This window comes from Heloderma suspectum, chromosome 7 (genome assembly GCF_057233095.1).
Source record: "Heloderma suspectum isolate Gila_16-S chromosome 7, 16-S_ref, whole genome shotgun sequence".
NCBI classification, from domain to species: Eukaryota; Metazoa; Chordata; class Lepidosauria; order Squamata; family Helodermatidae; genus Heloderma; species Heloderma suspectum.
In genome coordinates, this window is record NC_139464.1 from 108696784 (window position 1) to 108721620 (window position 24837).

General features: G+C 47.9%; 1 protein-coding gene across 7 annotated transcripts in view; it reads left to right on the top strand.

Moving 5' to 3' along the window:
- CD36 (CD36 molecule (CD36 blood group)) overlaps nt 1-24837 on the top strand; it is an 86549-nt gene that overhangs the window by 19253 nt on the left and 42459 nt on the right. For 4 of the 7 annotated variants that reach the window (XM_084811082.1, XM_084811078.1, XM_084811077.1 and 1 more), the window contains one exon: nt 4537-4798. In XM_084811082.1, coding sequence (XP_084667208.1) covers nt 4679-4798 — 120 coding nt within the window. In that variant the 5' untranslated portion in view covers nt 4537-4678. Of the gene's footprint in view, nt 1-1594; nt 1795-4536; nt 4799-24837 lie in introns of those variants that run through there. The other 3 variants (XM_084811083.1, XM_084811081.1, XM_084811079.1) reach the window with 2 other exon arrangements.

Genomic DNA, 24837 nt, shown 5'->3' on the forward strand with positions numbered 1-24837 from the left:
CCGGAAATACCTTTCTTAGCACCCACTAAGGTGCCCTGCCCCACCCACTTTTCCAAAAAAGTAGCGCATTTACTTTCCAGAAGCTGAGATTGCTGTGAAATAGGTTTCTGTTGGTGCTTAAAGCTGGTTTCAAAGGAGTTGTCTAATGTATTGGGGCTCAGACCCCACCTCTGCTTTGCACTCCATCTTTTGGGCAGGTTACTTTTCCTTTGCCACCCACACTATCCATGGCAGCCATTTTGCAGTGGTGCCCGGGACTGTTTCTCAAATGGCTAAATGTACCCATGGCTAAAAAGGCTGCTTTCCCCTGTACTAATCTATTGAAAATGGATCACTCATGGAACGATATCCCCATTGAGATCAGGTGAGCTCCTAGTGTGGAGTAGTTCCACCGACAGCTTTAAAAAAAATCTGTTTGCCCAGACAGTTCCCTGGCTGTTAGCATTGTCAGCTCTCCCTTGGGATGGCATGGGTGCCCAATTCAGACCCGGAATCTGGTAGACCTGCTCCTGCCTGTACCCCTGACACCCGCTCGCCAAGCCCCTGCCCCTGCCCGCTCCCTGTCTGCGGTCGGCGAATGGCCTGCACTCACCTCGGCAGCCTTGTCAAGCTTCGCAGTTGCCATTTACTGAGAAATAAAATGGCGATCACAAAAATGCTCAAATTTGCACACACGCGAAAATGCGCATTTTGTGAATGCGCATATTTGTGTATGCACGAAAATGTGCGTTTTATGAAAAATGCACATTTTTGTACACACGCTAATGTGTGCCTTCACAGAAATGTGCATTTCACACATGAGAATATGCACATTCACAAAAATGTGCATTTTCGCACATACAAAAACATGCCCATTTTTGCAATCGCCATTTCATTTCATTTTTTTTTAGAGATGGTGACCGTGGAGCTCGATGAGATGGCTGGGGTGAGTGCAGGCTGCTTGCTGAGAGTGGAAGGGGCTCGGGCAGAGTCTGGGGACCGGCGGGCAGAGGCAGGGGCTGAGCAGGAGTCCAGAGAACCTGGACAGGGGTGATTTCGCACATCCCTAGCTCTCCCTGGTTATTTTAATGAGATTCTATTGTTTTATCACTGGTTTATTGTGTGAATTATTGGTTTTATTGTATGTTTATCAGGATTTTATCTTGTAAAGTGCTTTGGGGTTGCTTAAAAAATGAAAAGTGAAAAATCATCTGAAATAAACTCCTGGAAGACATTTTTGAGAGCTTCTGAGGTGCACTCTTGCGGGGGGTTACCCTGAGCAATGTCGATTTTTGAATTGTTTCTCTTATCTCTATGTGACAGTAATCCACTCTCATAAAATACAATCATGAATAGTCTCTTATTGACCTTCAGCTGTAGTTATCAATAACCTTGTTGCTATCTGAAGGAATACATTGAACTCTTGCACAAATGGCAATCTTATATTGCAGAACTTGAAGATAAGTCTAGACTGACTCTGCTTTTACAGTTACAAAAGCAGGGAATAGGGATTTTAAATAGCTGGAGGAAATTGCTGTGATTTGTCACAAGAGTTCAATGGTAAGGTGGACTTTGTCCTGCATTGCGTTTGTACAGTAGCTAAAAAGTTCTTGTTCTCTTCAGACGGCATTCCAGAAATGGGAAGTTGGCAAGCTTATTTAGAGTGGAACTTAAGAAGAAAGGATTCAGTTTTACCAGCCTATAGTAAGGTTGTTTTGGCTCATATCTTGGAAGAGGACCACTAAAACTCAAAGGATCTTTCTGCATATAGAAGCAGGATTTTGAACGGTGTTCTACGAAACAAAAGCTTCTTCGGTGAGAAGATAAGGTCTAGCAGGTCTGTGGGAAAGGTGCATGGAGCTCTCCACTGGAAAGATGTAGAGCTTTTCTTCTCCTTCTCCTCCTCCTCCTCCTCTCCAGCAGTGCATTCAAGCTGCTGTTAAAGGCACAGCCTGAGAGGCTGGCTCAAAATCTGACAACTCGATTTGGAATGAAGCTAGCATGCTTTTTAGGGCCAAAGCAGACATTACTTTAATGCTAGCTTTGTCTCTCTCCCCACTCCTATTTTTACCCAAGAGTAGGGGTGTGTGCGCGTGTGCATAGTGTAGTGGGGGGGGGCCTCAACCGGAACCCTAGTGTGGGGATAGAGAGGCTTTAACCATTTCTCCCCCTCACTATGGGCCTGGTCCAGATTGGGAGGCCCATGCCTGCTATTTCTATTATGAAATAAGGATCCATTAAGCAAATGGATCACTATTTTGCCATAGAAATTGGACGCATACTACAAGGGGTGCGTGTATTGTAATCTGAGGGTTTTCTGTCTCATGTGTTCAGATTCAGAAATAACCTGGCTTGCCTAAGGACTTGACTTGTCTCTTGACTTGTGGGGGGTGAGTGGGAGGGTGCAATTTGTTATCCACCTCAGGCAGCAAAATGTCCTGGGGTGGACCTGCTCTGAGGTTTGGCCTAGAATTAGTATCCAAGCCCATATACTAGCACAACCTTGTCCAACTGGGCACGCTCCGGAAACACAGGTACACACAACTCCCATCCAACCCTACACACCGGGAATGGTGGGAGTTGTAGTTCGACATATATGGAGGGTGCCCAGTTGAAGAAGGTTGTGCTAGCAGATGGGTATGCGAGCCAAGTGATTTTTCTCTTCTGTAATGAATATGCAGGCATGTATTTTTGAGGACAAAATTGTGCTTGAGCTAATTTTACTATGTTAAAAGTTGCTGTTCCCCATTTTAGTCAGAGCATGCTGTGTAAATCCGCTATGTGCCCACCACACCTCTGGCTAAAGGGTGCCCTTAGACCCACTTTAATCTTTACACATATATGTGTGCAAGTGATGTAAACAAGGACATGTGGGACACTGAGGGTGCAGAAAAGGTCAACTAACATGACCAAGGGGCTGGAGCATCTCTGCTATGAGGGGACATTACAACAGTTGGGATTGTTTAGGTTGGAAAAAAAGAGGGTAAGGCGAGACTCTACAACATTATGCATGGTGTGGACAATGTGGATAGGGACATGTTTTTCTCCCTCTCTCAAAATACTAGAACCCGGGGTCATCCCATGAAGCTCATTGGTGGGAGATTCAGGACAGATAAAAGGAAGTCCTTCTTCAGATGGTGCAAACTATGGAATTTGCCACCACCAACATGTTGGATGGCTTTAAAAGGGGGTTACATTCCTGCAGGAGAAGGCTATCAGTGGCTACTAGTACTGATGGCTACCTCCAGTATCAGAGGCAGTATGAGTATGCTGATGCACACCAGTTGCGGCGGGGGAACATAGGTGGGAGGATGCTGTTGTGCTTGTGTCCTGCTTGTGGGTTTCCTCTGGGGAGCTGGTTTGCCAATTGCCACTGCGTGAACAGAATGCTGGACTGGATGGAGCCTTGATCTGATCCAGCAGGGCTCTTCTTATGTTCTTAATCCTATCGATTGTGTCCTCGATGATTGGAAGCCACTGAAGATAGAGGCTTCCAGTCATCCAATGCAGGGCAGGAAGAGCAGCAGAGGAGATCTTCACCTCACTATCCTCCCACCCTGCATATTTTGCTAGATGGGCTTTTTAGCCCATCTAGTGACGGCGCTTCAGAGGGTGAGGGAAGGAGGCTGGAAGATGCTCAAGATACCTCATAACCTCTCCTCCCCTCCCCACTGACTGGAATGCCCTGCCCTGTTTCCCCTCCCCAAGGTCACTTTTCCAACCTCAGAAGGCAGCTGGCATGGTTCTTTGTGTGCCAGCTGCAAGGGGGTGGATCTCTAACTCCCCCTTCCAAGGTCAGAGCACTGACTCTGACCTCAAAGGGAAGAAGCTTCAGTGTCCTATGGCCCTTCAGACAATGTTTAGGGGCCAATAGGATTGCGCTTTGAGTTGATGGTCATGGAACTTCTTTTCATTATATCCTTATTGAGGTTAAACCAGTGCCCTACAAACTCAGCCCTTGTAGTTGGCCGGTACCAAAGATCCAGCACAGGAATAGCGTATTAGTGAATGCATAAAAGGCACCTGCTGATGACTGCAGCAACAGCTGATGAACTGCCTGTGCAAACAGGCGATGGTAGGTCAAATTCACAGAGGCAGGACCTCGATTCGTTCCTTCAAGCATAGTGCTTTTCAGTGGAGCAGATCCTCGCAGTTTGCCTGTGAACCAAGTGTTGAGCGACCAAGTGAGGTGCTGTATCTGCCTGTGTGATCCTCCCCCTCCCTGCAGGTGAATGTTCAGATCCATTTTCTCTTTGATGCTTTTTGACCCTTGTGATGAGGGGGACGGCTCAGTCCTAAATAGTCAACAATCAGGCTTTGATTTCTGGAAATGCTATGCCTGACTAGTGCTACACAGAAGTACTTACTTTGGTATGATGAAATGGAATAGAAATATTCTGTTCCTTGCGACTCAACCAGAGCTTAGTTATGTACATATGCACAGAGGATGTATGTGTGTGTGCTTAATATAATCATTGTTTTCCAAAAATAAAAAGATAAAGTTGCAAGTTTATGTGATCTTCTGTGCTCAATCTGTACTTTGATCTCTTTTGAAAGTGTTTAGGTCACCGCTGTATTAGAGACTCCTGCCAGTGAGAGTGTCACGCATGCGTGCTGGGACAGAAAAAGCAATAAAGAGGTCCTAGAGCTGGAAGAAACTGCAAAGCTTCCCTGGCCTGCACCTTTATAAAGAGGAAGAATGGGCTGTAACCTAAACTGTGGCCTGCTGACCGGTGCAATCATAGGAGCGCTGCTGGCCATCTTTGGAGGTGCCCTGATTCCACTTGGAAACCATTTTGTTGAAAAGACAGTGAAAAAGGTAACTGACTCCTATCAATCTTGTGCCTTTGGATATTTTAATAACCAGTTTGGTCTCTTAAGGCACAATCCTAAGCATCTTTAGACAGAAGAAAGTCCTACAGCTCCCACCTGCTGGGAAGTGTAAGACTTTTTTCCCATCTAAACATGCATAGGATTGTACCCTTCATGTGATTTATGATGTGACCCCAAAATGCATTTCACCCTCTTACGATTGTAAAAAAAATCCCACTTAACTAATGGGAAATGAGGCTAGGGGTGTACGAAATCCACTTACCATTCTGGTCTGGGTCATCCACGGGGCGGGGGGGGGAGGTGATCCATCCCTCCCCTGGAATCCTCCCTGGCTGGATCTGCTCCGCGGCAACTCCACAGAGCCACCAGCTGGGCCCATCTGCAGCCGGACTTCCATCCACTGCCGCTCTGCAGCCACAAATGGTGTCCAGCATAGCGGACACCATTTGTGTCTCTGCTTTAGCTGTGATAGGCTACATAAATCTTTATGTAGCCTATCACGGCAAAGAGCAGGGATGCAAATGGTGTCCGCTACGCCATTTGTGTCCCTGCTCTTTGCCGTGATAGGCTACGTAAAGGTTTACGTAGCCTGTCACGGCTAAAGCAGGGACGCAAATGATATCTGCTACACTGGATGCCATTTTTGGCCACAGACCGGGGCAGCAGATGGCAGCGGACAGACTGGACTGGCCAGCGGCAGGTAGGGTCCGTCCAGGGCGAATTTCGTGGGGTGGCAGAGGGGAGTGCTCCGCTCTGCCACGGAGTCCGTAGGGCTGGATTTTAAAGAATCCGGCCTCATTGGAGTCCATGGTGGAATTCTCCACCATCCCTAGACGAGGTTCAAACAGATCTCAGTGTAGGCATAATCATTTCCTGAAAGAAGGGATACACTGATTAACTTGAACTTAATAAAATTGCATACATTTTTAGATTAAGGGTAGGGACAGCTATACAGTGATGGTATTCGGGGGCAAGTTCTGTAATGACACCCAATACCAGTTTCCTGTAAGATGTGTCAGACTCCTGATACATGAATAAAATAACTTTTCCCCCAACTTAAAAGTCTGCACATGAATGCGGGGGTGGGGGGGAGGGGGGAGATAGTGAATTCACTGCATTGGGATCAATGAGATCCAATTCCAGCAGTTTAACTTTCGTTTATTCCCCTTAACTGGGCTGTGCAACTTACCTCAGAACTCCAACTCCACCACCACCACCGCCAAGAACAACAATGATGATAATGATAGTTGAAACACAAAAGACCAATACATCCTTTTACTGTAGGAAGATACGTGTAAGATTAACTGACTGTGTGTGAGAGGCAAATTTTTATGCCCTTTGGGGGATTGTATATAATCCCTGAAGCATAGGAAGGTAAACACATTCTCAAGTAGTAATATTGCCACTTTATCATCATCATCATGGCTGCTGCCAGGTGACAGTTGAGGGAGGGTGAAAGGCAGCTGATTTCCCAGCAGAGGTGATGGAATAGATGTCTCCCTCACTCTCCACACTGATCCATAGTCATTCATGCGATCATCTGGGATTGTTGGCATTCATGGGTGAATTTCAATGTTCACTAAGTTCTTGATATTAGTTGTACATAAGGATGTCGTGAGCACCCAACTTAGTCTGGGAGGCCAGCAAAATCCCCCACGCCCAGCCCCCCAGAAGCCGAACTCCAGGGCACTGGTGGGCCCAGCTGACGAGTGCCCTGCAGCTCGGCAAGCGGCTGGGAACAGCTCGGACTTGGCCTCGGCCGCTAGCCATCTCCTGCTCATGAGCAAGAGATGGCTAGCAGCTGGGGCGTGCACCGCACCTGTGAATGCCCAGTCAGCTCTCCTTGACAGCCAGCCAGGCAGGAGGAGCAGGATCCCTGGCCACTAGCCATCCCTTGCTCATGAGCAAGAGATGGCTAGCAGCTGGGGCAATCCCTGGCCCCTAGCCATCCCTTGCTCATGAGCAAGAGATGGCTAGCAGCTGGGGCAATCCCTGGCCCCTAGCCATCCCTTGCTCATGAGCAAGAGATGGCTAGCAGCTGGGGCAATCCCTGGCCCCTAGCCATCCCTTGCTCATGAGTAAGAGATGGCTAGCAGCTGGGGCGATCCCTGGCCACTAGCCATCCCTTGCTCATGAGCAAGAGATGGCTAGCGGCTGAGGCGTACACCGCGCCTGCGAATGCCCAGTCAGCTCTCCTTGACAGCCAGGCAGCCAGCCAGCCAGCCAGGCAGCAGAAGGAGGATCCCGGCCACTAGCCGTCCTTTGCTCATGAGCAAGAGATTGCTAGCGGCTGGGGTGTGCGCTGCGCCTCCTCCTGCTAACGCCCATTCGGCTGTCCTGCTCTAGATCGAGTCTGGGCTGTTTGCAAGCAAGGACAGGGAGTGATGCAATAGAGTAGTCAAGTTGGCAAGCAAATGGTCAAGCACACAGGTTTCAGTCCAAGGAGGTTTAAGCTAAGGCAGGAGAGGTCAAAATCCAGGCAGAGGTCAGAACGCAGGCAGGCAGGCAATGAGGATCAGGCAGCAGCAGCAGTAGTCAAGATAACAAGCAAGAGGTCAAACACAGTAAAGCAGTCAGCAGAAGCAAGGTCGTTGAGCAGTCCAAATGGTCAGGAAACAGAGCATCAGACACAGGGCACGATTCAGGAGGCAAGGTGCACAGAACAGGCTAGAGGGACCAAGTGGTTCCAACGCTGGCTGGGTTTCCCGGGAAGGCGTTTAAGGCCAAAGCTGGCCAGACCCCACCCAGAGCTCAGCTGCAGCAAGCAGAGCTCCCTTTCCAGAGCCTACTCCGGAGGAGTCCCTTTCTGGAGGTGAGCACTCCTTTGCACAAGAGCCCTGCTAGCCTGTCACTTGAGGCGACGATGCTCCCGGGGATTGGGGGGTGGCGCAGCCTCTGCCCTTTCTCCTGACAGGGATGGCCCTGCAGCCAAGGGCTCAGGCTCCTGTGGGTCTGATGGCAGTCCCAGGTCTGACTCTGGAGTGCCCTGGGCTTCTGGGGCCTCTGGCTCCTCCTCTGGGGAGGACTCCTCCAGTCGGGGCATGACATCAGCTGTCCTTGACAGCCAACCAGGTAGGAGGAAGAGGGGGTGACTAGGCGTCGCTAGGCGTCTCTCGCTCGGGATCAAGAGCCGGCTAGTGGCTGGGCCAGGCGCCGTGCCTCCTCCTCCTCCTGGCTGGTGCTAGGGATGTTGTGGGCACCCTTCTGGATGCTCCCCACACTCACCCAGGCCCCGTCTGGCAAGCACCACCAGCCATTTTGCCTATTTGGGTATTTTTGCACAGCTAAAAAACCCTGTGCATATTTAAATGTGTGCATTTTTTAAGCTCCCTTTTTTCGCTAAAAAAAAAAAAAAAAAGCGGAAAATGGTGGGCGCTCTCCAGACGGTCCCGGGGCGAGTGTGGGTGACTCGCCAAGCTCCTGGGGGCTCTAGCGCAGGTCTGGTGGGGGGAGCAGGGGCATCGCTTCAGCAGGCACCCGGAGAACCCGGGCCAGGGTGGGTTCACACATCCCTAGTTGTACACAGTATACCAGCTTTGGCTATTGAACTGTATGTTCCAAGAGTGTGTTGCAGAGAACCTACCTTGACAATACAATTTTTTTTTTCTGGTGAGAATATGTGAATTTAAACCTTTAAGCATACGACTGCACGCTCTGAACACTTAATACTTAGTATTTATACTAGCAGCAGTGAAATGCTTTCTCGGTCATTTCTTTACAATAACCTCATAAGGCAGAAGATGCTGAGAGCGAACCTAGAGCTTCCTGGATCACACTCTTCTCTCTGTTACAACACCTAATGAAGCAGTGACTTTCTTCTGGGCATTTTGTGTTGGTTACTTATCAATAGGCTCTGAAGGTGATTTTGAAAAGTGGTTTGCTTAAAATTCTTTGAATTTGCCCTGTTAATATCTATATGTTGAAAGGCGGGGGTATAAATCCCTAAAATACCTTCTTAAATGTAAAACTCTAAAACATGGGTGTTGAACCTTAGGCCCATGGGCCAGATCTGGCCCACCTGGGGTCCCAATCCAGACCTCCAGGGGGGCCCAGATGACCACACACCCTTTTCCGCAACTGCCAATCATTGAGTGCTTGACCGGCTTTTATTCTCATTCTAAAGGGTCAAAATGCCTCCCCTAAGACTTAATTACTAATGCTGTCCTGAAAATTTCTCTCATGCTTTTTCCAACCATCCTCATTCAATTTGATAGAAAAGAAATTGCTTTCGAAAAGCAATTCAGTGGTGAAGAAAATTTCAGAGAAATTCTTATGACTTGCGTTTGGGTTCTTGACTTCTTGCGCTGAGCAGTGTGCCCAAGTGTCCTGTTTTTCATTGTACAATCACCTTTCCAGCAGCCTGTAGCCTCCTTGACTCCCCACATTTCAATTAAAGCCCAGGGAAAGACATTGTGAGGTAATTCCTCCCATATGGCTAGGGGAGTATGAAATCAATTTACCTTTCTGATCCAGGGCATCTGTGGGGGGGGGGAGGCAACCCATCCCTCCCCCCAGAATTCTCTCCGGCTGGTTCCGCTCCATGGCGAGTCTGTGGAGCCACTGGCCAGGCCCGTCTGCAGCCGGACTTCCGTCCGCTGCCGGGCTGCAGCCGCAAATGGCGTCCAGAGTAGGGGACGCCATTTGCGTCCCTGCTTTAGCTGTGATAGGTTACGTAAATATTTACGTAGCCTATCATGAAAAGAGTAGCAATGCAAATGGCGTAGAGGGTGCCATTTGTGTCCCTGCTCTTTGCCGTGATTTACATAGCCTATCTCAGCTAAAGCAGGGATGCAAATGGCGTCCGCTATGCCAAACGCCATTTGCAGCCACAGACCGGAGCAGCAGCTGGCAGTGGACAGACCGGACCGGCCGGCGGCAAGTCGGGTCCATCCAGGAGGAATTTAGCGGGGTGGAGGAGGGGAGTAGTCCATTCCGCCACAGACTCCGGGGGGGGGGCAGATTCTAAAGAATCCAACCTCATTGGGGTCCGTGGCGGAATTCTCTGCCACCTCTACATATGGCTGCTTTTTTGGATCAGGATACGCAGGCAGCCTGGGAGGCTGTAGAGCAAAGGGGTAATGTGCAAAAGAAAGAAAACACACACACAACATCCTCAGCCATTTTGCAGTGATTAGGTAAGCTCAAAAATGAATTATAGGACACCCTGAGAATGAAGCAGAACAATGGAAGCCTTTTCCATGGGGGAAGAAAACTTTCAGGAAATTGGAGGGCATATTTTCGCTCAGCACTAGCTTCAACTCTTCTCTGGAGCAAGGCACAGCACCCCCTGCCCTGATACCTGCATTGTGGTGGATGCAGAATGGGGGCCAGCCTCACAACACAGCTGGTGCTGGTGCTACTTCCAGTGGCAGCATAACCAACCAACCCCCAAACCCCTTACCAAAAAAGAAGCTGTGCTACAATGGGGAGCCCTACCTGTTGAGAATAGGGATGTACGAAAGTCACTTACCTTTTCGCAGGGGTGCTTCATGGTGGGGGGGAGGCGCTTCGCTTCTCCCCCCGAAGTTCAGGCGGGGGGGGAGGCGTCCCGCCTCGCCCGGCCGAAATTCAGGCTGGGGAGAAGCGCCCCGTCTCCCCGGCCGCGAAACAAAAAGTAAAAAACAAACAAACAAAACCCCCGTGATAGGCTACGTAACAATTAATGTAGCCCATCACGGCTAGATTTCCAAAGGCAGCTGTGATAGGCTACGTAAATCGTTATGTAGCCTATCACGGGTGACTTTGAAAAAAAAAAGCGCATATGCAAATGGTGGCACCCTATTTTCGCCGCCATTTGCGTTCCTTATTTGGTCCCGGTAGTCTACGTAAAGCTTGACGTAGATTACGGTGTAGTAGGGCCGTAGCCCCATAGGGCACCGCCATTTGCATACACGCTTTTTTTTTTTCCCAAAGTCACCCGTGATAGGCTACGTAACGATTTACGTAGCCTATCACGGCTGACTTTGGAAATCTAGCCGTGATAGGCTACGTAACAATTAACATAGCCTATCATGGGTTTTTTTTTTTTTACACTTTACTTTGTAATGGCGGTGGCAGCAGCCGGTCGGAAGACCAGCTGCCGCCCCCGCCCCCGATGAAAGGCCGACGAACCGCCGCCGGGACTCGCCGCCAGGAGGGACATTCGCCAAAGGTAAGTCCCATCCGGGGGGGCGGGGGGGCAGAGAATTTCACCGCCGATTTCGGGGGGCCGAGTGCGTTGGCGCTCGGCCCCCCGAAGATTCGGGGAGAAATTCTCTGCCATCCCTAGTTGAGAATTTCTTCTCCCCCTGGAGACATGTGGTGAATTTTCCCTGCCAATTTCTCTGCCCACAAAAAGGGTGAAGGATTTTTGAGAGGCCATTTGCACACAGCTCTATTAATTACTGGCAGTACTAACCTGAAGCGAAAATATGCTGGCATTGTTGGCCATGGCCCTTTTGCCTTTCCCCTCTGCCCACTGCTGGAATGTGGTTCAGGAGCCTCCCCAAAATGAAATTGGCCTTCAGGCTGAAAGAGGTTCAGCATCCTGCTCTAAAACAATGGCCTGCATTTTTACACACCGCAGATTCCTTTGAATTTCTCTGGTACCTTGGCCAAGATCCAACCCTGGATAACACAATAACTTTATCAGTAGCTGATCTTTAGGATGCAATAATCTGTGTTATTGATCTAATACAAATTGGATAGAATCATAGAATAGTAGGGTTGGAAGGGGCCTACAAGACCATTGACTCCAACCCCCTGCTCAGTGCAGGAATCCTGGTCAGAGCATCCCCGACAGATGGCCATCCAAGTACACAGCTTGATCTAAATACAAATTAAATAGATTAATTTTGTGTGGGACACTCCTTAACTTGCCTTGAGTCAGAAGACAAATTTGTCGCTCTAATGCTGTGTCAAAATAGGGTTTAGCTAAATATTTGCTGGGGCAGAATTATTACTAATGTGTGTTTCTTTCTGATGAAGCACCTATGACTTCTCAAGGACCTTTCACTAGTACAAGACCTTTAGAACATTTAGATCTAGGAGCGTTCATGTACTAAAGCAGTGAATTTTGAAATGATTTGAGTAGGGATGTCAGAGAATTCCGCCACGGATCTCGGTGAGGCCGAATGCCAGTGCATTCAGCCCCCCAAAATCTGTGACGGAACAGCCTGCCATCCCCCCCGCCCCCCAGCGGATCCCCCCCAGGACGAGACTTACCTGGGGCGGATGTTCCAGGCGGCAGCTGCGGCGGCTGGTCTTCCATTTGCAGTCTGGTTGCCTGGTTTTGTTTTTTTTACAAAGACATGATAAAGACTTACGTAGCCTATCATATCCCGGTTAAAAACAAAAAACGACATACGCAAATAGCAGTGGCTATTGCCACCACCATTTGCATTCCTTATTTTTCGCCGTCTTAGTCTACGTAAATATTTATGTAGACTAAGACGGCGAAAATAAGGGGAACGCAAATAGCGTAGCGGGCGCTATTTGCGTCCCTTTTTAATTCGCCGTTTTTGCCTACATAAATAAGATGACGAAAAATAAGGAATGCAAATGGCGGCGGCCATAGCCACTGCCATTTGCGTATGCGTTTTTGTTTTTTTTTACCCAGAGCCCTCCGCAGCCGGAAATCCGGCTGTGGACGGCCCTGGCCTGAGCCTGGCCGGCTGCTCCGCGGAGCCGCCGCAGAGCACAGCTGACCATTGAGGATTGCAGGGGGGAGGACCGGATCGCCTCCCCCCCCATCGAGGATTCCAGGGGGAGGGACGGAATGCCTCCCCCATGAACATAATCCGCGGAAAGGTAAGTGACTTTCGTACATCCCTAGATTTGAGGAGATTTTAAATTTCAAATAGCTAAAGTCAGACTGGAGGCTAGAATGTTTAAGATCTCTGCTTTCCTTCCACGTTGTCTTTCTGATGATAAATACATTCTTTGGGGCAGTAGTTTCCAAACTGTGTTCCAGGAAACGATTGCGTTTCCTCAACACTTACGCTGTTTACATAACCAAAGGAGCGTGCCTGCCCTTGCCACTTTTTCTGTGAGGTGCCTTCTTGCTTCCTGCAGAGTGCTGGGCGATTTACTCTGAACTGGCTGCATTTGGAGGTCATTGGGGATACATGATGTCATGGCCATCCAGCATCCACCCCAGAGCTTATCAGGGAAAAATGGATTTCCTGAGATGGCTTGCTGACCTATTCTTTTCCTTAAGTCGGGTTCTCCCCAGTATAGTTGTTGTGTGCCCCACCCCCTTATATCACTCCTGCAGTGGGTATTGAACTCTTAGGTTAGAAGTTCCAAGATCGTGATAAATCAGACTCAAAGGTTTTCTTACAAGGAGTATTTTATTGGGTAACTTCCAATAAATTTTATTGGGTAACTTCCAGTCCAGCACACAGGCGTACCCAATGGCTGGATCAGACAGCTTCTCTGAACCCCAAGCCACGGGGTATAATGGGTCTTAGTTATACTCTACATGTTGGCAGTAAGGCAGCATAACAGCAGCAAGTGGCCCTAGCATTTATTCCCAGCATAGGCTAGAATATGGCCAATCCAATCCGCAGCAGGGCCTCCATCCACTGCCGGGCTGCTGCGGATGCAAATGGCGTGCTGCATAGGGGATGCCAGTTGTGTTCCTATGCTAGCCCGTGATAGGCTACGTAAATATTTACGTAGCCTATCACGGCTAAAGCAGGGACGCAAATGGCATTGTTGTTGTTCTTGTGCAGTCGTTAAGTCATGTCCAGCTCTTCATGACCTCATGGACCATAGCACGCCAGGCCTTCCTGTCCTCCACTCTCTCCCGGAGGGTGCTCAAGTTCATATTAATTGCATCAGTGATGCTATCTAGCCATCTCATCCTCTGCCGTCCCCTTCTCCTTTTGCCTTCAATCTGCATTTGCGTCCCTGCTTTAGTGTAAATATTTATGTAGCCTCTCACAGGCTAGCGTAGGGATGCAAGTGGCATCCCCTACATAGGACGCCATTTGCGTCTGCAGCAGTCCGGCAGCGGATGGAGGCCCCACTGTGGATCGGCCTGGATGATGGCTCCACAGACTGGTGGTGGAGCAGAGCCGGCTGGGCAGGATTCCAGGGGGGAGGAACAGATCACCTCCCCCCCCGTCAAGGATTCTGGGGGGAGGAGTGGATCACCTCCCCCCACCCGCGGACCTCAGCAGAGCCAGGTAAGTGGGGTTTCATACACCCCTACCAAAGGCAGAGAGCATTATGGATCTAAGCCAGTCTAAAACTACTAATAGCTTGGTTCAGGACTGGGGCCTTACACCCCCACATTTATCTCGGGTATGCTAGCCCTGCCCAGGGGTGTGCCTTTCACTATCACCCTGGTCAAGGGGTATTTCCTGTCTCTGTGTCTCCCAGCAGAAACCAATTAGTGTCTACTCAGAAGTAACTCCCATTGTGGTCCATGAGGCTTGTCCCCTGAATGCACACTTTAAAATTTACAGAGATCCCCCTCAATCGAAATAGCACATTTTAAAGCACCAATTCCCTAAAGGGTGTAAAGCGCTTTCCTCGAGCTGCAGTTCTCTGTTGTTTGGTTTATTGCCTTCGGAAGTACTTAATTCAGACATTCATTCCTGCGCAGCATCAGGTTAAAAAGGGGGCTGGTTTCCCGTCCTTTTGTTTCCCCTCCTTTCCCAGGACAAACGTATGTGTGTTTACTTGGAAGTAACCCCCATTGTGGTCAATGAGGCTTGTTCCCAAAATGGGCACTCCCGAAGTTACTGAGATCCCCCCATGAACTGAAATAATGCATTTAGAGAGCCTTAATGTCAAAGCTTCAAAGCTTCAGTTCATTGCAGCAGGGGGGCGAGAACACTGTATTCCTATAATGATTGTTTCAGTAAAGAAGTAGGGGAGAGAGACAGGAAGAGAGTGATTTCTGTGGATATAGAAGAGGAAACTTCCCAGGATTTTATCAAAGGAGAAATGGGGGGAGAGAGCCTGGAGGGGGGAGCCTGTCTTATTGGTTGAGCAGCCCCTGCCCATCAGATGATGTTCACTCCAACCTCTCCCACCCTACCTGGAAATATGTTCTGTGAAGCAACTTTTACTGGTGCAATACACTTGCTTACGGAGCCCTGCATGGAGCAAAGCCCACTTCTTGAAAAATCCGGGTAAGCCACAATTGGTGTCTCCTTCCGTTTCCTTCCGTTGTCATGGAGAAACCCCCCTGGTAAAGGCTCAACAAACCTGGCCGGTTCTTCAGGTGAACTGTGTGCTACCTAGCCCAGAAACATCTGCAAGATATAGGAGTTCCTTAGCAGGCATGTTTGTTTGTAGAAAGAGTTCCTGAAAGATAGAAGGCAACGCACGTCTCGAGCAAGATTGAACTGGGCTGACCTGCATCTGTACCTCGACATCACTAGTCTTGATGTGAACAAGATGTAAGGGTAAATTTATGGAGTATGCACAGGGCTTGTGTCAGAGGTAGGCATCACTGGGCACCTGCCGAGGCCCAGGCCGCCAATCAAAAAATACCCATGGCCCTCCTCTCCTCCTCCTCCTCCCTGTCACTGCCTCTTCACCTGCTCTCTCAGACCACCACGCAGAGACCAGAGTGAGGAGATAGAGCATCTTCTTTCACTTGCCTTGCCCCTTCCCTCTGGATGGTGGCACAAATTGGGTCCAGATGGAAAGGGCATGTGAATAGGCAGTGAGGACAACTAAGCAGGAGGGGAATCCAATCAGGAAGGGGGCCTACTGAGGGCATCTTGCCATGCCGCCTCCAAATCCAGGTGTGGCATGGTGACGATGCGTTTATCAATAGCCATAGCCACTAGTCATGATTGCCGTTCAGAGCGTTCCTCTGAATACCTAGTGAACATGAGGGGGGGAGGATACTGTTGTGCTCATGTCCTGCTTGTGCGCTTCCTATAGGCATCTGGTTGGCCGCTGTGAGAACAGAATGCTGGACTAGGGAGAACTTTTGGTCATATCCAGCACGGTTCGTCTTATGTTCTTATGAACTGCAAGCCGTTCTAGGCATATCTGCTGTTGGAAGCCTGTGAAAGAGCCAACAGCGAGAAAGCTACTATTGCTCCCGGAGAGCCCTCCATTCCCTGTGGCTAGTCAGCATTCTTATTGCTTGGTGCTATGTTGCCATAATACAGGGGCGGCCAAAGAGTCAGCCCCTCTGAGCCACAGACCACAACCGTTTTTCGAAAAGAATGTACATCTTGCAGCTTTTGACATATATGACCTTTCTGTATGCATTAACTGTCTCCCTATCCAAAGTGAGGCCCTGCAGCACATGGGTGGTGAAAGTTAATTCTTTTCCTCCTGGGAGGAGGAAAGGCCTTGGAGGAATAGATGAATCCCCCCCTTCGTAGGTGATGCCTGCAGAGCAGGGGTGGAGGAGAGAGAAGGAGAAGGCCCCATCGTCTGGGTGTACCTCCTTGCAAGATAGCAACGGGGACCCAAACTGATTGCCCATTTCCAGGCCTAAGTTTTCTCTCTGCCCCGGGTTTGTATAGTCTGCTCTCTTCTGACTGAGTCTGCTCTCTCTTTCTCTCCTTCACACTATTCAGTTGTTTGGCAGCCAGTCACGTCCTTCCTTTCAGTGCTGCCCTTATCTCTGAAGAAGCTGCTTCTTCAGCAGCGTCCTCTGTTACTTCTCTTTTCTGCATGCTGGATGCTTCCCCTTTGTCCTAGACTCGAGACCAGGGCACAGCTTCCGCCCAAGTGGATGTGGAGAACAGCAAAATTGGACACCTTGTCGCTGAGCAAGTTGCATCCAAGCACACTTAAGACAGAATGATGGAAAGCTTTTAACGGGACCTTTTACTTAATGTTGTCAGCCATTTTCCTGTTACAACTAAAGCAGGCAAAAGTGAAACCCAAACCAGCATAGAGTAGGCTACACAAAAAGAGGGGGGGAAACACATCCCACCTCCCTGTTCCTACATGCATTAACTGTTTAGTGGCTTTTCAACCAATTATTCTATATAAGTATAGTGGGGTTTAACTAAGGGCTGCTGCTTATTCCAGCACCCCTTTGTTGGCTCAAGAGCTTCCATTGAAGAGTCAAAGAGCCATATGTCACTCCTGAGGTACAGTTTGGCAATCCCTGCTATACTACTACAACTACTACAAGACCAGGAGTTGTCCACTTAGGATGGGTGTGTGTGTTGTGGCCCTCCAGATGTTTTGTCCTACAACTCCCATAATCTCTCACCATTGGCTATGCTGGCTAGGGTAGATGGGAGTTGTAGGCCAACACTTCTGGACAACCACAGTTGCCTAGTGCTGATCTAGGATTTGTTACATTGCTAGATCAAGAATTTCTGAACATCTATTCCACAACTAGATATGGGATTCCAATACAATATAATATGTTAAGTTCTGTTTGTGGCAAATGGACAACCCAATTGCCATGAGCCGAAAGACTTAAAGGGAGCTACACAAGGAGTAGAAAAAGCTGCCCTTTTCACTGAACACATCCAAAATGGAGGAATACACGGGAACGGTATCAGAGGCAAGCTCTATCTATCCCAACCTTCATGCTCTGTCGCCATTCAACAGATCCTGCACATGCGTAAAAATGTGTGGGTGTAACCTCTGTACATGCAACTAGGAACCTTGCCAATTTTTTTTTTTAAAAACTGGGCAGCTCAATCTCACAGGCAAGATTATTGTACAAGCAGAATCTGTTTGCACAGGCTATCAAACACATGTAGGTCATACGTGGGGCCTCATCTTGCAATCCTGCATCCCTTCCTTCCAGGTGCACTCTGTGTTGTATGAAGGGGGTGAATGCCAACATAGTAAAGGTGATCAGCTACAACTCCCTAAAACTCCAGTTCAGCTCAACTTTGTCCACTGATCTGAAAATTTGAGTAATCTGAGCGCTAGAGAATTAGGAACATAGGAAGGTTCCTTACACTTAGTCAGACCATGGGTCCATCTAGCCCAGTATTGTCAATGCTGATTGGCAGTGGCTCTCCAGGGTTTCAGGCAGAAATATTTCCAGCCATACTTGGAGACGCTGGGACCTTCTGCCTGCAAAGCAGGGGCTCACAGCCCCTCCCCACAATTAAAGGGAGGCTCCAATTTTGAGAAGGTGCCTCTATATTAGATCCTGCAGTAGACAAAGTTTCAAAATCATGTAATTGAAAGATCATAATCTTGAAGGTTGGTCCAATTCCTTAGCTTTTAAAATATTTACTGTGGCCCACATGATGAGCATTCTTTCAACATCGGGGTGTTTTTCTTCTTAAAAGTGAATTGCTGCATTGTACAGATCTTTGCTGATTATTTTGATGTTCTTGAACAGTCACTTGGAAAATGCTTTTGATGTGTTGCTAAATACTGACGTAAGTAAGTGTCACAAGGAGTGTCTTGGTATCCTTTGTAACTGTGCTGACTGCTTGCTTGAAGCCCTCTCTCTTCAGTATTTGTGGGATAGAGTATATGAAACCAATTTGTATTGCATGGTTCACTTATTTGAAGATGTATCCCAAGAGTAGGCAACTTCAGTGGGTCCAGGGGCCAATGCTTGCCCCAAGAACCCACGAGGTCTGCACCCCTCCCTGTGTATGCCAGAACTGCTGCCACCATGCTGCTGGTTTTGCTGCCGAGGTTCTGTGGTGCAGCAGCAAAACAGCAGTGATTTCCCTAATTAGGGATGGACGAAAGTCCCTTACCTGGTCCTGCAGCTTGCTTCACGGTGGGGGGGAGGTGCTCCGTCCCTCCCCCTGAAATTCTGGGTGGGGTGGGAGGCGCCCCATCCCTCCCCACCAAAATTCTGGCCGGGGGGAGGCGCCCCGTCCCTCCGGCCGAAATTCTGGCCAGGGGGGAGGCGCCCCGTCCCTCCGGCCGCGAATCTCGTCTCCTGCCGGGATGCAAATGGCGGCGGCCGTAGCCACCGCCGTTTGCGTCCCTGCAGTCAGCCGTGATAGGCTGCGTAAACATTTACATAGCCTGTCACGGTGTTTTTTGAAAATCTAGCCGTGATAGGCTACATAAATCTTTACGTAGCTATCACGTTTGTTGTTGTTGTTGTTTTACTTGGAAATGGCGGTGGCGGCAGCCGGTCGGAAGACTGCCGCCGCACCGCCACTGGGAGCCGCCGCCGCCAGGGACATTCGACAAAGGCCCCATCCCGGGGGGTGGCGGGGGGGGTGGCGGACCATTTCTCCACCAATTTTGGGGGGCCAAATGCGTTGGCATTCGGCCTCCCGGAGATTCGTGGAGAAATTCTCCTACATCCCTATTTCCCTTTAAAACAAGATGCATGGCTGTGCACACCTTTTTTGGGAAGCAGAATCACACTCCTGGAAGTCTCCCCAGAACATGATTCTCCTTGCCAACAAGCTGCATGCTCCCTGCATGCCTTAGTTTAAAGGAAAATTGTAGCTTTGTTGTTGTTGTTGTTGGCTGTCATGACAAATTTGGCAGTGGAGGGGCAGGGGGAGGACGAGGACATAAAAATGGCCAAGGGCTTCACATGCTGCCCATCCTCTGATGTATCCAATGGAAGCTGTGCTCTATTCAGCATGTGTGAATGTGGGAAGGAGGCCAGGGTTTTGAGCAGGTTATTTATTACTTATTTATTTACAGTACTTTTAAACTGCCCAATAAAGAAGGTTCTCTGGTTAGTGTACAATACATTAAAAACATAAAATGGAAACATTAAAACAAGGGCGGCGGGGTGGGGGGGCGTTACAGCTCAGAATAAAACCAAAACCAAACCAGCAGCAAACAATAAAACCATTCAATCACATAAAACCAAATTAAAACTAGTAGCAGAATAAAAGCACTAGAAAAGAAGTCATTAAAATGCCTGGGAGAATAAAAAGATCTTCACCTATCCTTTTAGAGTTAAGACCTAGAGTATTAGGGCCAAATACCGTAACTGCTGTTACTTCAGTTTTCTTTTGGGGACCTCCTACTCTGCCTTACCCTTCTCAATTGAGCTTCCTTCATGGTCTGTTTGGTCCACTGATCTATTTCTCTCCCGACTTTGTTCCTGAGTGATCTCATTGAATCCTATGACTCTGTATTTCCCTGGCCGTAGGCTTCAAACTCTTAATTTAGAGGTGCCAAGATAGTGATAAATCAGATCCAGGCTTGCTTACAAGGAGTACTTTATTGAGTAACTTACAGCACACAGGCATACCCAATGGTTGGATCAGACAGCTTCTCTGAACCCAGAGCCATGGGGTGCAATGGGTTTTATACCATACATGTTAGCAGTAAGGCAGCATTACAGCAGCAAGCATTTCCCCTAGCGTTCATTCCCAGCATAGACTCACAGTGCTTGGTTCTCAGCACCTGAAGCTTTAAGGTAAACAAACTTCACTTCTCAGGCACATCTTGATTAGATAATCTACTCATTAGTATGGAATGTGCTAGGCTGCGCTATCAGCCTTTTGACTAATCTTCACATGCTCAGAGGCTTACTAGCAAGGGAATTGCACTGACAATGAACTTAAGCAAGGCATTATGGATCCCTAAGCCCTTCTAACACCACAGGTGATTTGGTTACTCTCCTGGGGCCAATACGGACTCTGAGTGCCTCTAGGATTCTGATGAAACCCAGCTTGACTGATGTGCCAGACCTTCTTCCCCTATTTCATTTAGTTCTCCATATTCAACTAGCTTTCTGATATATCTGCTTAGATACCTCATTGCCTCTTTAACTGTCTACATAGAGATTGTAAGATACTTGGGGCAGGGACTCTTTGCTGATGTTGCTCCATAAAGCACCATGATCAAATTAAAGTTCTCCGCTTTCATCCTTACTTTGAGAATCCTAACTGGATTCTTGTTGGCCAAATCTAGATCCTCTCACACCCTGGCAATCGTCTCACACCCTGGAGAGTCTATCTTCTGAGACAGCACATGACTCTGCCCCCCAAAATTTAATAGAGCAACCTAGACACTTTGCTTCAAAACAAAGGATCTTTTGCCAATGAGTGTAAGTACCCCTGAATGTCCAGACCAATGTTACGAAGATACAGGACAAGCCAAGGAAGTGAGGCGTTCTTATGTCTCCATTATTTCAGAGGAGTGAACTGCAATTAAGCATTTATTGACTGTTTTGCAGCTGAGTTAATTGACCCAATATGTGATGGTTCTCATCCACAAGAGTGGTGTAGCGGTTAGAGTGTTGGACTGGGACTTGGGAGATCCAGATTCCAGTCTGCACTTGGCCATGAGGCTCACTGGGTCACTTTGGGCCAGTCACTGACTCTCATCCTAACCTACCTCACAGGGTTGTTGTGAGGATAAAATGGAGAGGAGGAGGATCATGCAAGCCATCCTGTGTTTCTTGGAGGAAAAAGGGTGGGATGTAAATGTAAATGTAAAAATAAATACTAAAATAGAAAACCAGATTTTGAGGGGCTGGTGATGAGAGAATTTTTTCGATCTGGAATAAGCTTCTATTTTTTTTTTTTAGAAGCAGGGAAGGAAAAATCTGGGTAGAAAGGGGCATGAAGGTGGCTGAGCTGAACAGATCCTGGGTTCTCTTTTTGAAACTGTTTGGCAGAAGGAGACCTTTTAATTTGGGATTTCTGCCATGTTTTTTGAATGGCGAATTCCGGAATGCCTGTCCGGTGCCCAAGCACCAAATGTGAACCTCAGTCTCTGAATCCAAACAGACCTGGATGCATGCTGAAAGTATTCCTCCATCTTTCACAATTGTGGCAAAGGTGCGAGGAGCTATTTGTATCAGCAGTAGCCCTCCCATCTCAATTCTGATAAAATCGTAGCTTGCCTAAGACGATCTAGCTCGACCTTCCCTAGCCTGTTGCCCTCCAGATGTGTTGGACTACAAGCCCCACAATCCTCAGTCAGCAGCCAACACATCTGGAGGGCACCAGGTGAGTGACCTAGCTTGCTTGTGACTGACCAGAGTTGATTATCACTATAGTGACTATACCAATACCATTAGAGTGGGACACTCAAAGATTAAACAAGACTCAATGGGAAGTACTACTGAGATCTCTCTCGAGTCAGCTTCTCAATTTGCAAATCTGATAGGCATGGTCTGGCCTAGAATGAAAGCATCTCTTTAGAGCAGTTTCCTCCTCACACTGCTATCTACTGCTTAGAAGTGTGGCCTGACTTTGTCCTTGGCTAGAATAAATAAAATGATTGCATGCTGTTCTGAAACTGGGACTCGTACTGTGTAATCACATGAGCTGGCAGGCTAAGATGGAGGGGGTAGGGAATCCTTTGCAGCTGACACAACCCTGGCATGACTTGTCATGGTCACTCATGTTTGTTCTAAAATATGAGCACAGCTGGTGACTGCGGCTAATATGGATCCTAGCTTACTTCCACGGCCTCGGTTGTATTCTCTCTGCATGTGCATGGGAATTGAAATCATGACATCTTTGTTATTTTATTTGTATTTGTTTTTTTAATTTGTTTTTTTCCCCCTTGAATTGGTTGCTCCACTTAACTTGGTGCCCTACGGAACCACCTAGTTCACCTTTGTTGATGGGTCGCCTGCCCCTGACAAAGAATTGCTATTGGTGATCACTTTCCCAAGCCATCCTTGCCTGAGTTGAACTGGCAGGACTGTGTTTCATATCCTCCACTCCTATCTTTAAATCAAAACTAGGTATTTAGGGAAATCTCCACCACTAGTACAACCTCTGAACAAATGTTCCCTTAAATCCCGAGTTTTGCCCACAGTTGATGCTGCTTTCTCATTCCTGAATTAATCTCTGGGGTAATTCTATCCAATCAGATCATATAGTGGATGGGAAGGTATGCCACTGCTACAAAGAGCCATCTGATTTGGCTACATGCTGATGCTAAAGGCAACTGGGGACAAATGAATGCATTAAAACTAGGCATGTTGGAGGAATCTGGTTGGGGATGGAGCTCAACAAGCTTTTGTCAGCTCTCCCCCCACCCCTGGACTCCATTCCGTCTTCTGCCAGCTGGCCCAACTTGGTGTGCAATGAGTTGGGCCAGCTAGCAGAACTTCTGTATTTTTATGTTTTTTGCGTGAATATATATTTGCGCAAATTTCAGCTGCAAATTGTGCAAATTTCAGGCATAATTTTTTTGCACAAATTTCAGCCAAGACAAAAAAAAGGAAATGCATTAAAAGTCCCCAGAACTTGGGGAAACCATGTAGCTTGGCTCACAAAAGTCAGCCGGGTCAGGCGCGCCACGGATGTCCGGCCAGCCCCAAAAGGATATGGCTTAGTACTGAAGTGGATCATGATGTTCATTGTTCAGTGTGGATCAAGAAGAGCCCAGAGATGCTGCTTATCACCTGCTTTTCAAAGTCCCTGCCCCCTGCTCTCCTTGGTGTGTGTGTGTGTGTGTTTTAAATCAATGCTTTTATTGTAAGTTTCAACAAAACAAACAAAAAGCAAGAATAACTAAAAAAGAAAAAAATATCTGGTACAATTACATGCTTTAAAGGTCTCAGTTTCAGTACTACAACGTTCTAAAAAAAGAGAAAGATTATATATAAACTTAAAAAAAAGCAGACCAAATATCCCTATATAGGTCCATTCATGAGTGGCGGCTGCATACCACTCTTTCATATGTTACTAGCATTGTTAGGTCTTCAGTCTATTGCATTATAGGAGGTGAGCATTTATCATTCCAATATTGTATTATCCAACTCCCTGTGTAAACTGTAAACCCTTCATCACTTCCCTAGAAACCTGCACATGCCTGTTTCCTGGGTCTAGCCCCACCAAGCTTGCTGGACGATGTGCACCCAAAGGAAAAGAGCAGTGCTGTTGTGATGGGTTTTTTCCCTTGGATGTCTGAGCAGAAAGGGCTCTCATCTGTGGTTGCTTTTTGCCTAAGCCAACTTTCCCCAACCTGGTGCCTTCCAAATGTTTTGGACTACAGCTTCCATCACCCCCACCATTAGTCTTGTTGACAGGAGCTGATGGGAGTTGTAGTCCCAAGCATGCGGTGGGCACCAGGTTGGTGGAAGGCTGGCCTATGCTAATGTGGCATCATAACTGCCTCGCAACAAGGCTGGAAAGTATGATTCTGTACTAAAAGGTTAACTAATTTCAGTGTTCAGAGTTGTGTGTTGGTGTGAGATTTGTGTGTGTGTGTTTTGCAACCCAGCCGCCCTGCTGTAGAATTAATCTCCTTAAGTGAAAGATAGTTATGTAAGGTGTGTCATTAGTGACAGGAGTTTGGGTGCACTCCTGGATCCAGTCCTGCACAGGTGGTGGTCGTGTGGGGTTGCATTTTATCAGTTTGATAGGCCATTTTTACTTCTATTCTGTCATGCCTTGTTTCCCCATCATCTTGACTGCAGCAATGCACTTTATGTGGGGCTTTCCTTGAAGATCGTTCAGGAGCATCTGCTTGTACAATTTGCATGACATCAAACAGAGGCATAATCAAACAGAGTGGCTTCTGACTGGTGGTGCTATGTAAATGAGAAACTGACCCAAAGTGTTCACCTCAACTGATTTTTTAAATGAACCCCAGTCCCTGGCTTTGAGTACCATTTCAGCCTAACAACAGCAGCAGGAAATATGCACCCAGTTTTCTTTCTCTTGGAGAATTCCACCGCCTTTAAAGCACTCATAGATGTGCGAGAATGTCAACATTTAGAGGCAAGCCCCTCCATGTTTGTTTGAAACAGTAGCAATGATTACTGGTGCTATTTTAGTGATGCATAAGGAACTGTCAGGCAAGTGACTTCCAGGTGGAGAAAAATAACCTTCTCTTGGCTGTTCTTTCTCTCCCATATGGAAATAGTTGATCCCGCAGAACGTGAAAAGCCTCTTTGCCAGGAATTGCAATGACTGTATAGTCCTTTTCCTTTCCAGTCTTATTCTTGCAACAGTTGGACTGTGGCAGGTTAATGGTGCTGGCGACAGGGGTGGGGATGGGAGGGGTGCTTAGGAATCATCTGTGTGTGCTCATGAGAGAACCATGAGAGGTGCTGTAGTCGAAGCACAAATTTGCCACATCTCCTGAGTGACTGCCCCTTCGCCTTCCTGCAAATTGTTAAAGAAATCCCTGCACAGAGGCAATGATGGGAAGACAGCTTTTCTCCCCGTGATGCTT